General features: G+C 49.3%; 1 protein-coding gene across 1 annotated transcript; it reads right to left on the bottom strand.

Annotated features, from left to right (window-relative positions):
• Positions 1-9,829: 9,829 nt before the first annotated feature.
• Positions 9,830-11,821, bottom strand: LOC309546883 (uncharacterized protein). Its single transcript, XM_082246578.1, has one exon. The coding sequence runs from the start codon at positions 11,090-11,092 to the stop codon at positions 9,902-9,904; it is 1,191 nt and encodes a 396-aa protein (XP_082102704.1). The 5' UTR covers positions 11,093-11,821; the 3' UTR covers positions 9,830-9,901.
• Between the last annotated feature and the right edge of the window lie 355 nt (positions 11,822-12,176).

Raw genomic sequence — 12,176 nt, 5'->3', positions numbered from 1 at the left:
GGCAGGCAGGTGACGGATAGGTGGCAGGTGACGGTCACTGATGGGGTGACAGATGACGATCACTGATGGGGTGACAGGTGACGCTGATTGATGGGGTGACAGATGACGATCACTGATGGGGTGACAGATGACGATCACTGATGGGGTGACAAGTGACGATGACTGATGGGGTGACAGGTGACGGTGATTGATGGGGTGACAGGTGACGGGCGCTGGTCACCGATGGGTGACAGGTGCACCGCTGGCGATACTGTTGGCAGTCTCTGGTGACAGGTGCACTTTATAGGTAGTGATTTTGTGCACTGATGACAGGTGACTGTTGGGTGACAGGTGAAATTGGGGGGGGCTGGTGACACTTTTTTTTTTACACTGACAGACACAGATCAGTAACTCACTGTTTCTGGCTATCCTCTCCTCACACTGGAAACGGTGTGTGAGGGAAGATGAGCTAGTAACAGTGAGTTACTGCTCTTTGTTTACATTTGTGATGGGCTGTGAATGGCTTCACAGCCCATCACATCGTAATCAGCCACTGTCATTGGCTGTTTTTCACTGTCGGTGACTAGCTGTGTTCCTAGGGAACACATAGCCACCGACATGACCGCGCTGCGCGCTCCCGATCGCGCATGCGCGGTCTTCTGCCGGCATCTACTGTTGTGATCGGCTATGTCATTGCAACATAGCCGATCACATGGGAAACAGCCATGCCTATTGGCTGTTTCCCCCCTGCCGGTGACCGGCTGTGTCCCGGGGACACGCCGACACCGGCAGTGCACGGCGGCGCGCCCGCGATCGCGCGCCTGCCCTGCATGAATGGGCGGACGTCATATGACGGCCGCCCAGGATAATAGCCGCACCGTCCCGCCGTCATATGACGGCGGGCGGGCGGTAAGTGGTTAAACAAGGCTACCCTGGTTCCCACTGAGGATACCCCAGTGTTCCGGGATCCTACGGACAGGAGGTTGGAGTCTCTGGCCTGTCATGCCTATACGGTGGCGGTGTAATGTTCCGGTACCTTTGGTACCCTAAATTACACTTTCCACAAGTGTATGCGCCCTACCATTTACTTTTGGAAAGGTGCGCATACACCTTTAAGACTGGAGCTGTCATCACTCAGCGCCGGACTAGATGGCTATTTAAGGCGTCGGTTCTCACTCACATGTGTTCGTTCAAACACCCTTATCTGGATGCTAACCTTGCTTGAAGCTTCCATGCTTGCAAGCTTACTTCGCTGACGGAACCTCGCTGCGCTGATCCCTGTATCCCGCTACTGGATCATCCGCCTCTCCTGAACCACCCTTCGGCTGTATCGCTAATAGTGCTAAGTACCCCGCAGGGGAATTCTCTATAAACTTATACTAAGCTTACACTATCTAGCTCTGCATAGTAGAGACTGTTTATCACATCTGCATAAACTAGATTGCTAGCTCTTGAGACTACTGCTACTTTTCTGCACTGGGTTGATCTCTTTTGTATGTCCACCTGCTATTCTATCATCTGCTATCATACAACATTGCTTAACCTTCCTGCATCCATCTGCTACTGTCTCACCTTCAAGTGTCTATCACCTACCACCTCCACTCAACCTATCCCTCAACCTTCATCATTGTGTTACCACATGCATAAAGTCACTCTAAGAACCAGCTTGCTAATTGTGTGTATTTACTGGCTGAAATAAGACCTTCCACACATGATGAGTCATTGAGGTTGGGAATGGTATCTCGGCATATCTCTTACATGACTGCTGACGTGGAACTATTTCTGCAGCGGAAAATCCACACCATATAAAAACGCAGGAGCGTTACAGGCGGGCTCTATGCTCAAACCTATTTTTGCTTCTGTCATGGCGGCTCAGGCGGTGGCGGACTGGACTAAGGTGCTTAGACGCACTCTCGTGTCTGATTCTGCCCCGCCTGCTATGCTGGAAATGGTGGACCAGATTCATCAAGGGGTCATGTTTTTGTGCGATGCGGCCTTAAATGAGGCCCCTTTAGCTGCACGCCTGTCTAGTGTCGCGATGCTTAACAGTGGCTGACTTTCCTTACGCTGGGTCTTGCCTTTTTGGCGAGGCTTTGGATACTTTGGTGAAAGGAGTTACTGGGGGCAAGAGCACTCTGCTGCCCCAGAATCCGAAGAACAAGTCCTTTCACGGCAAGCGGGGTCCCGCCTTTAGACCCACTCAGGGGTCCTTTCGTGCCTTTAAGTCACAGTTCAAGGGCAAACCTTTCAAGGGCCAAGGTGGCCAGAAGAAGCCCTGGGCGGGTAAGCAAAAGTCTGGCCATGCCGGCACTATGGCTCAGCCCGCCTCTGCCTGAAGGGGCGCCCTCACCCGTTTCAGGGGTGGGGGGACGTTTGCGCGGTTTCCTCCAACCTTGGCTGCTCCATATTCCGGACAGGTGAGTTCAGGAAATCATTCGATCTGGATATAAGATCGAATTCCTTTCACGGCCGGCAGACAGATTCTTTCCCTCAAATCTTCATTTGACCCCAGGGTGCCTGCAGGACCTGCATCAAGCGGTGCAAAACCTTCTGGTCCAGGGGGTAATTGTCCCGGTGCCTCATCGGGACAGGTTTCGGGGGTTTTACTCCAATCTGTTCACTGTGCCCAGAAAGGAGGGCAAGGTACGTCCAATTCTGGACTTGAAAGCTCTGAATCGCTTTGTGCGAGTTCGGAAGTTCCGCAAACACTGCCGAATCACTGCGCTCAGTGGTGGCCTCCCTGAGTCCAGGAGAATTCCTGGCCTCTATCGACCTGAAGGATGCGTATCTACACATCCCCATTTTCGAAGGTCATCAGAGGTACCTACGGTTTGTCATTGCGGAGGACCACTACCAGTTTGTAGCGTTACCTTTCGGTCTCGTTTCGGCTCCAAGGGTCTTTACCAAAGTGCTGGCACCTGTTCTGGGCCTGATGCGGGCACAGGGCATTGCGGTCTTGGGATATCTGGACAATCTCCTGTTAAGATCGAGTGTCAGTCAGAGCCTGACGTACGATCTGTCCACTACGGTGCAGACGCTACAGGAGTTTGGTTAGACCATCAACGTTCAGAAGTCGACGTTGTCTCCTTCGGTTCGTCTTCCCTATCTGGGAATGGTTCTGGACTCTGCTCAAGCAAAGGTTTTTTCTGCCGGAGGACAAGCTCCGGACCCTTCAAAACGAGGTCAGGTCCCTCAGGGACACCCAGTCCTCGTCGCTCAGGACCTGTATGCGGTGCCTGGGGTTGATGGTGTCGGCCTTTGAGGCGATCCCATTTGCTCAGTTTCACACTCGATCTCTCCAAGCGGAGATCCTGGCCAGGTGGGACAGGATTCCTCAGTCCTTGGATCTGAGGGTTTCGTTGAGTCGCCAGACCAGAATGGATCTTCTGTGGTGGCTTCAGTCCCCGGCTGTGTCAGAAGGAAACTCCTTCCGTCCGTTGCTGTGGACGGTGATTACCACGGATGCCAGCCTGTCGGGCTGGGGTGGAGTCCTGGGAAACCTGTCTGCCCAGGGCACTTGGTCGGAAGAGAAATCCTCCCTTCCGATCAACATATTGGAATTGAGAGCGATCAAACTCTGTCTCTTCCAGTGGTCGGATCGACTTTGGGGCCGTCCTGTTCGGGTACAGACGGACAATGCTACCGCGGTGGCTTTCATCAACCACCAAGGGGGCACCAGGAGGGCCCGGGAGGTGACCGACATTCTGTCTTGGGCCGAGACTCATGTTTCGGCAATATCGGCAGTTCATATTCCGGGTGTGGAGAATTGGCAGGCTGACTATCTGAGCCGCCAGACCCTGGACCAGGGGGAATGGTCCCTACACCCGGAGGTCTTCCAAATGCTGTGTGCGAAGTGGGGATCCCCGGACGTGGATCTGTTCGCATCTCGGCTAAACCACAAGGTGGAAAGGTTCGTGGCAAGAACGTGCGATCCGCGGGCGGACGCCTCGGATTCGTTGGTGGCCCCTTGGCATCAGTATCGTCTGATGTACTCCTTTCCTCCGATTCAGTTGTTGTCCAGGTTCCTCCGCAGGCTAGCCTCGGAACCGAACTTGGTGATTCTGGTGGCACCGGATTAGCCATGCCGGTCCTGGTACGCTGACGTTGTTCACCTGCCGGTCGAGCCTCCTTTGCGGCTGCCACTGCGGGAAGATCTCTTGTCTCAGGGACCGATCTTCCATCCTGCTTTACAGTCGCTGGCTTTAACGGCCTGGCTGTTGAAAGCCAGGTCCTGAGAGACAGGGGTCTCTCCCCAGAGGTCATTCCTACTTTGATCAAGGCTCGAAAAGCCTCGTCTGGTAAAATTTATTACCGTACCTGGAAAGCCTATTTTGCCTGGTGTGAGTCCAGGGGGTTTTCTCCTCGCTCATACTCGGTGACGAGAGTGTTGGATTTCCTTCAGACTGGTGTGGACCAGCGCCTGGCGCTGGCCACAATTAAGAGCCAGGTTTCTGCACTGGCTGTTCTTTTTCAACGCCCTGTGGCGTCTCATTCCTTAATTCGCACCTTCATTCAAGGTGTGCGACATTTGGCTCCTCCCCGGAGGGAGCTTTTACCGACATGGGACTTGAACTTGGTTCTGTCCGTGTTACAGCGTTCTCCCTTTGAAAACATCCGGGAGATATCGTTACCTCTGCTGTCTAAGAAAGTTGCCTTTCTAGTGGCGATCACTTCGGCTCGCAGGGTGTCGGAATTGGCGGCGTTGTCTTGCTGCTCTCCTTATTTGGTGGTTCACAAGGATAAGGTGGTCTTGCGACCCCATTCGTCTTTTCTCCCTAAGGTGGTATCTGACTTTCACCTTAATGAGGACATTGTTTTGCCTTCGCTCTGTGCGAAGCCTAAGCATCCTAAGGAGGTTGCGTTGCATTCCTTGGATGTTGTCAGGGCGATCAGGGTTTACCTGTCGTCCACTGAACCCTTTCAGAAATCAGATTCCCTCTTGTCCTTTCTGAGGGACCTCGGAAGGGTATGGCTGCGTCTGCAGCGACCATTGCCAAATGGATCAGACAGACCATTGATCAGGCCTATGCTTTGAAGGAACGGGTTCCACCCTTCCCTGTTAAGGCGCACTCTACCAGATCATTGAGTACGTCCTGGGCCTACCGGCATCGGGCCTCGGTGGCCCAGGTGTGCAAGGCTGCGACTTGGTCGTCGGTGCACACCTTTTCCAAATTCTATAAGATTGATGTTCTGACATCAGCTGATGCTTCCTTTGGCCGCAAAGTTCTCAGTGCGGCGGTGCCATAGGGGACCCTTGTTGTTTGTGGGTTTTTGGCCGTTGGGGTTGTTTATCCCCTGGGTTGTTTGCTTTCCTGGGGTGTTGCTCCTGTTGAGCCTTTGTTCATTGCCCAGAAGGTTCTCTTACTGTGTGTGTAAGGTTCCTTTCTCTAATGTGGGTACTGCGTTGCCTTTTCTACGGTTGTCTCCCACCCCTCATGTCTTCACTGCTTTGGGACATCCCATTGGTGACGACTGTATGAGGGGGCGGCGACTGTCGGAGGACGTAAGAGAAAACTGAATTTTTGTAAAATCTTACCGTAAAGTTCCTTTCTCTGAGTCCTCCGACAGTCGCCGCCCCCGCCCTTCTTTTGGGGTTTTCTTGTACACTTACTGCTATGCTACCAAACTGAGTTGGGATGGCTTACTGCAGGGGGGGGGTATTGACCAGTAGGACAGCCCCCATGGGTGTGTTTATGTCTAAAGCTTTTGTTACTAACAAGTCTTATGCCTAGCTACTCCTGCGGAGCGGAAGTCAATACCCATTGGTGACGACTGTATGAGTGGGCGGCGACTGTCGGAGGACTCAGAGAAAGGAATTTTACAGTAAGATTTTACAAAAATTCTGTTTTTCTCTTACGTTCTCTGACAGTCGCCGCCCATCCATATTAGCCTTCACTATTGGGTAATGGCGCCTTCTGCAGGAGTAAGCTAGGCAGTTAGAAATGTTAATAAAAAATGTTTCTATACTTAGACACACCTCTAGGGGGCCGTCCCCAGCCATTATCCTGATCCAGTTACCACTGGTCCTCAGTTTTATGCTGCCTAGTGTAGGAGTAAGCTAGCTCTCCTGGCTGGGACCTAGCGTCTCGTTTTTTCTTTGGTTTTTTTTTCCAAAAATGTGTATTTTTCTTCTGAAAATAGGTTTTTATTTCTCTCACTATCGCTAGTTAGTCAGGGACTTTTTCCTTGAGGACTACAAGTGACTGCAGAGCTGGGCCCCGCACTGGGTAATATAAATCCATATGGAGTCCCAGCCTGCCAATGAGCGTCGCAGGTTACTGGTGCACCCAGACCTCGCAACGACAGTGTCCCTTGGACTGGGGACGAGCCTGCGGAGCTGTGTCTTCGCCGAGGGTGTCTCAACTCTGGAATGCCCGCATGTTGCTAGCATCACTCCTTGGCTGACGGCACCCCCACTTAGGGTGGGAGGTCTCCCGTATCGGAGCGGTGCCCGCTTTCTTGGACTGATGAGTACTGATACCCCCTTGTCCCTGGGGACTTTTGGGGGGTTTTGGGCCCACTCTTAGGGGATGGCAGGGCTGGCTGTCTCTGTGGGATCCCCCTTCTGGCCGGCTTGGGATTATTTCCCTCCCTTCCTGCCCCTGCTGAGGGCGCTGTGTGGGGTACTTTTGGTACTTGGGGGGGTGCTCCATAGCTGTGAGGGGTCTCCCTGGGGTCCCCTGTGGTGGCCAGACCGCATGTATGCGCTCATTTTGTCGTCGTTAGCGTGGCCGCCATTTTAGGTGTGGGCAGGTGACTGGGCTCTGTGTATGGGTAGCAGCCATTTTATGATACTTTCCTAATCCCGATCGGGCGTCATCTTGGATAAAGGCACATGCCTATTAAGGGCAAGCGGCCATCTTGCCAGTAATTTTTTACATAGAGTTTCATTAGGCACCATTTTATTGTGGCTCAAGGGCTAGGCCTCTGGGGGCGTGAGGTCACTTCCTCTCTTTCCTTCCATTTTACCTCAGAGCAGTGTGTGACAGTTTCTGAAACTGTGGGGGGATTTTTACTAAAACTGTTGTTTTTTTTTGGATTTTGCATTTTCTGAAGGGGCTCTTTCAAATAATGCAGGCTGCGGTGGGGTTCTGCCGGAACCGCCGATTTAAAGGACCAGCATCCCATTTATTTTTTATTGGCTTTCTGGACTCCCAGACTAACAATTCCTCCGCAGGCCTGGTGGGGGCTTCAGGTATTCCTGAAACCTCTTCCCTGGTCTCCATTTTCTGCTGCTCTTGCACTTTTTTTGCGTCCATAGTGGATCTGCGGAGCGCTCTTTTAAAAAAAATAAATAAATAAACAAACGGCCTATGCCCTCCCAGTCCTCGGACTCTGAGCCTGAATGGTTGCCACGGATGATGTCCCTCCTGAGAGGTCCATGTCCTCTGCTTATGAGAGGGAGGAGGTGGAGGAATCTTCCCCCTCGGTGGCGTGGGACCGCGCTGCCATAGCTACCCTCATTAGCGCCATTATGGAAACTCTCAATCTTGATGATGAGCCCTCTAGGTCAAGTAAACGGGCTGAATGACAAGTGGCGTCACATTAAACATATGCTGGTGGTGCTTAAGCGTCTTTTTTCCCACCGCTATCCCTTTTTAGGAGGCCGCGGACAAACTTTGGACGTGTCCCCTAAAGTGGATCACACTGTCTCTAGACTGACTAAATCCACCTCGATGCCAGTGGAGGACTCCCCGGTGTTCAAAGATCTGGCTGATAGGCGCGTTAAAGCACTTTCCTGCTTAAACCTGTGGTTGCCTTGGTGATGGCCTCTCAGGCTCTCACGGCATGGGCCCAGGTGCTTCGGAGCACACTGGTGGCGGTGTCGGCCTCTCCGACTGCCCTTGACATGGTGGATCGGGTTACCCGAACGGGGATGTACCTGTGTGATGTAGCCTTAGATAAGGCTCTGTTAGTCGATCGGTTGTCTGCGGTCGGGGTCGCGATACGCCGCTTTTTTTTTGCAAAAAAAGCTTGTGACTGACCACGCTTCCAGAAAGACGGTGTCTGATGTTCCTTATGTGGGGAGTCATCCTTTTGGGAACACTCGGGCTGAGTTGATTAAGGGGCTTACGGGGGGGTAAGAGAAGTTGCCCCATGTCACTAGGGGTAGGTACTCCCGCGCTAGGCGGGGGCCTTCCTTAAAAGCCCAGCGTGGGTCTTTCTGTGCCTTAGGGGTGCAGGACAAGGGCCCTCCGGTGATCACAAGAAGCCGTGGTCGGGTGAGCCAAAGGCCGGTCAGTCTGGCTCGGCAGCCCAGTCCACCTCTTCATGCAGGGAAGCCCTCACCCATCTTAGCGATGGGCGGGCCGTCTGCGTTGCTTTCAGCAACCCTGGTTGTCAGGCATTCAGGACAGGGGGGTTCACGAGCTGTTTCGTTTCAGGGTACAAGATCGGATTTCGATCTCGCTCTTCCTGTCAGCTCTCCAGCTGCCTCCTGCTCGTCTCATGGGGGCGGTGCATGTTCTGCTCGCCCAAGGAGTCTTTGTGCCCGTGTCTTCACAGGGACGGTTTTTGCGTTTTTTCTTCCAACCTGTTTGCTGTGCCCAGAAAAGGGGGGCACAGTGCGTCCGCTTCGGGACTTGAAGTCTCTGAACCGCTTTGTGCGGGTGAAGAAGCTCTGGATGGAATCCCTCAAAGCCGGTCGTGGCGTCATTGGGTCCAGGGGACTTCCTGGCCTCCCATCGCCTCGCTGGCTGCGTGTCTACACATCCCTATCTACGAGGGTCCTCAGAGATATCTCAGCTTCGCGCAGTAACACCCAGAATCCGGGTCACGGCACCAATGTAGTGATATACTATTCGTAGTGGTAGTATTAATTATTACTGTAATGCGAGTTATTCTTGCAACGACCCAGTTCTTCCAGAGAGATGCATTTATTGAGACTTCAGCAAAGTCAACAGAGGTACATACAAGATGGATGACAGGACGTTTCTTTCATCTTCAGAGAACCCAGCTTCTCCTGTCATAACTTATGCCCCGTACACACGTGCAGATCGTCGGCCGAACGATCAGCCGTCTTTTGTCCCCGGGCTGTCGTGTCTGTTGAAAAGTGCAAAAGACTGCACAAGAATTTTGTCCGCCGACTACAGCCGACAGCAGAAGTGATATCATGTGATGGTTAACTTTCCCTGTGTTTTTTCTTTTCTGAGCATGCCCAGTCTTCCAAATCTGCTGTCTGTCGGCCGAATTCTGTATTGACTGGCGAACAATCGGCTGCTCTGGTGTCGGCATACAAAAATTTTAATGCTTGCATGACAGATTCTTTTCGGCCGAAAGTGCCGAAAAGCTGTTGGCTGTCGGAAGCATCATACTAACAAGCCGAAAATCGGCCGATCGGTCGTCGGCTGAATCTTTTCGGCCGACAATCTGCACGTGTGTACGAGGCATTAGCCAAAACAACCCATTTGTAATATATACCTTGTCTTCCTCATTGAGGACCAGTATAAGCAATTTGATTGGCCAGGTTTATTAGGCCTTTGATCTGCTTTTGTCTTTCTGGGTGAATAATGCCCCCCTCTGACTATGGACAACTACAGTCATAAGGCCCTTCAGGAAATGTCCTAATTTGCATCAGGAAATTTCCTAATTTGCATTCTTTGACCACTAATTAGGTTGGCTCTCAAAGGCTGAGGTGATCTTTTAGGTGCCTCTTTGTTATGTAAAGGTCAATCTGGTTTGGTCAGTCTCTGTTCTGGTCACCTTTTGAAATGCCTAATTAGATAAATATCTATTTCCAACCTTACTTTTTTTGATGTGTTAAATGGACTTTTCACTGGCCTGTCCTATGTGCCTGAGTATGTATATATATATATATATATATATATATATATATATATACACACACATACATAAAATCTACTACATATATCCCCACTTGGATCGGTTCGAATTAGAATCGATACATAACCAGTCAAACTGCTCAGACATCCCTGGCTCTTAAGATTGATGCTAACTCTAGGTCTTCCTTATTTTTCTGGATTGTTCTTAGTTGTCTTCTACCAAAACAATATAAACCAAACAAAAAACATATTATTATAAATTGAATAACCACAAAAATCATTGAAAGAGTTCTCAATAGTGGATGAGAAAAAGTGTTATTGGGTATGCTCCACCAAGGCTCCTTAAATTCTTTAGCAATTTTACTAGAACTGATGAGGTTTTCCTTAACCAGTTCTTGTAGCTCTATAATTTTCCTACTATCCCTGTTTAATAATGTATCCAATTCAACTGTAAGTGGTGGTATTTTCTTGAATAAGGGAGAAATCATAGAGTCCCAATTGCCAAGATCGGTTTGCTCAATGTCCATAGATACTTGATTCATCTGGATATTGGCTCGAATGTCTTCCTCTCCAATCGTCATTAGTCCATCTGTGAGGTTCACACACCAGCCTGTGATAGGTGCCTTGCACTGAACTTGTCTCTGCCACGTGAACAAGGGTACTCCCAATGCACAGACCTTTGAGTCTTCTCCATGAATTATCCTCTTCCAGGCCAGTTCATATTTTTGCAATTGAACCAGGCAGTTCCCAGAGTGTGTAGCAGCACAGCCATCTATGTACTCCAGCCGCTCAAAAGAACAGGAACAAAGCCAGGCCTGGCCACGTCTGGTACAGCAGTTGGGGTCCATGGTTTTCCACACTCGATTGTCCTTGACAACAAGTCTGCTCTGTGGTAGAAGTTGTTTCAGTATATTAGTACCATTCCTCACCTCCACCTCACCAAGAACGATCATCTTATATACAGGTAATGGTGTTGTTGCCCATGTAGGGATGTCTACGGTCAGCGGTATTTCCTGCTTTCCGATAAGATCTTTATTGCAAAGAGTATCCAGACTCCTTACTTTAGCAAGGGCAAAGTTCTTACAAGTAACTCCACTGTCTTTGATACGACTGAATAATAAGGTTGAGTTCATTATTCTTGGCCATTCTCCTTGTTTGATTTCTTGAAGCCCCAGGCTCAGGTGTTCACTCAGTAGATTTCCTATAATACCACATACCATAGAATTGGATACATTATTTGTTTGAAGTGTTTTATTCAGTGCACTCACCGACATTTGAATGTTATGCAAATCTGCAGCAATGGTGTGAATGTTCTGAATATCTATTTTCATTTCAGCTAGAGTGTTTAAATCCACTCTTCCCCCTTTAAGCAGTAGCTGCTGTAATCAACCCACAAAATTTTGTTCTTTTATATTTAGACTTTCTATATCAATCCTATTCCAAATTGAACTACCCAAACTGAGTCCTGATATTATATCAGTACCCAGATCCCTCTTTGAAACTTTCTTAAAATTGAGCCCTTGTGTAGCATCCCAAAATAGGTTTAGGTGTGTTTGAAAGACCGTTTTAAACCATAATCTCATTGATTCTGGGCAACTCTCTGGAATGTTAAATAACGTAAAATTCAACAATAATGGTAATGATACATATGAAACATCGCTATATACAAAAGTTTGAGTCCGCTCAATAAAAAGTCCATGTTCTGGCCACTGTAAAATTGTAGGACAGTCTCTTGAATTAGTGACCAATATATTTAGGATTTTTTTATAGACTCCGTCTTTTATATCATGAGGGCTACAGGATATAATACCCTCCTTAAATATTGTGAAATTCCTTTCTAAAGTAATTTGCATTTGTTGTCCATTCTTTGTCTCCAATAATATTATATTTGTACTCCTGTGACGATCACTTCCTTCTGGTTAAGTCCAAACAGCATATTCCATAAGGTAATCAGACTTTGGCATAATTATCTCACATTTAACGACTATCCACCCCCCAACCATGCCCTTTACAGTATCCCTATCTATCTGGATGCCTTCTGAATTCTCTAAAACTGTAAGTTCTGTAGTATGATCCAACAAACTTCTTTTAATTAGGTCAGATTTCCCCACTGGCAAGCATTTGAATCCCTTAACTTGACACTTCCACTCTGATGTTTATGATGCAAATTAGTAGAGTGATTGATGCTGTTATCAACACATATGTTAATAGGGAAGGCTTGTCCAGGGGGGCAGTCTTCATTTTGGTTTGGTCGTCTGGCATTCCCATGACTCCTGGGACCTGAAAGACAATCTTAGGGGAAAATTAGACCATGCTCTCATCCATTAAATCCGTTTTTCCTTTAAAAACTTTTATTTGACATGCATGACTCCATCTTGACATGTTCTCTCCCAAGTCTAATAAGTAAACTGAAGG

Source organism: Pelophylax lessonae (assembly GCF_965119305.1).
Source record: "Pelophylax lessonae genome assembly, chromosome: 2".
NCBI lineage: Eukaryota > Metazoa > Chordata > Amphibia > Anura > Ranidae > Pelophylax > Pelophylax lessonae.
This window is presented reverse-complemented; position numbering and strand designations above follow the sequence as displayed.

Excerpts from the sequence above, each read along its gene's own strand:
- LOC309546883 (XM_082246578.1), bottom strand. The coding sequence starts at position 11,092 with ATGAAAATAGATATTCAGAACATTCACACCATTGCTGCAGATTTGCAT.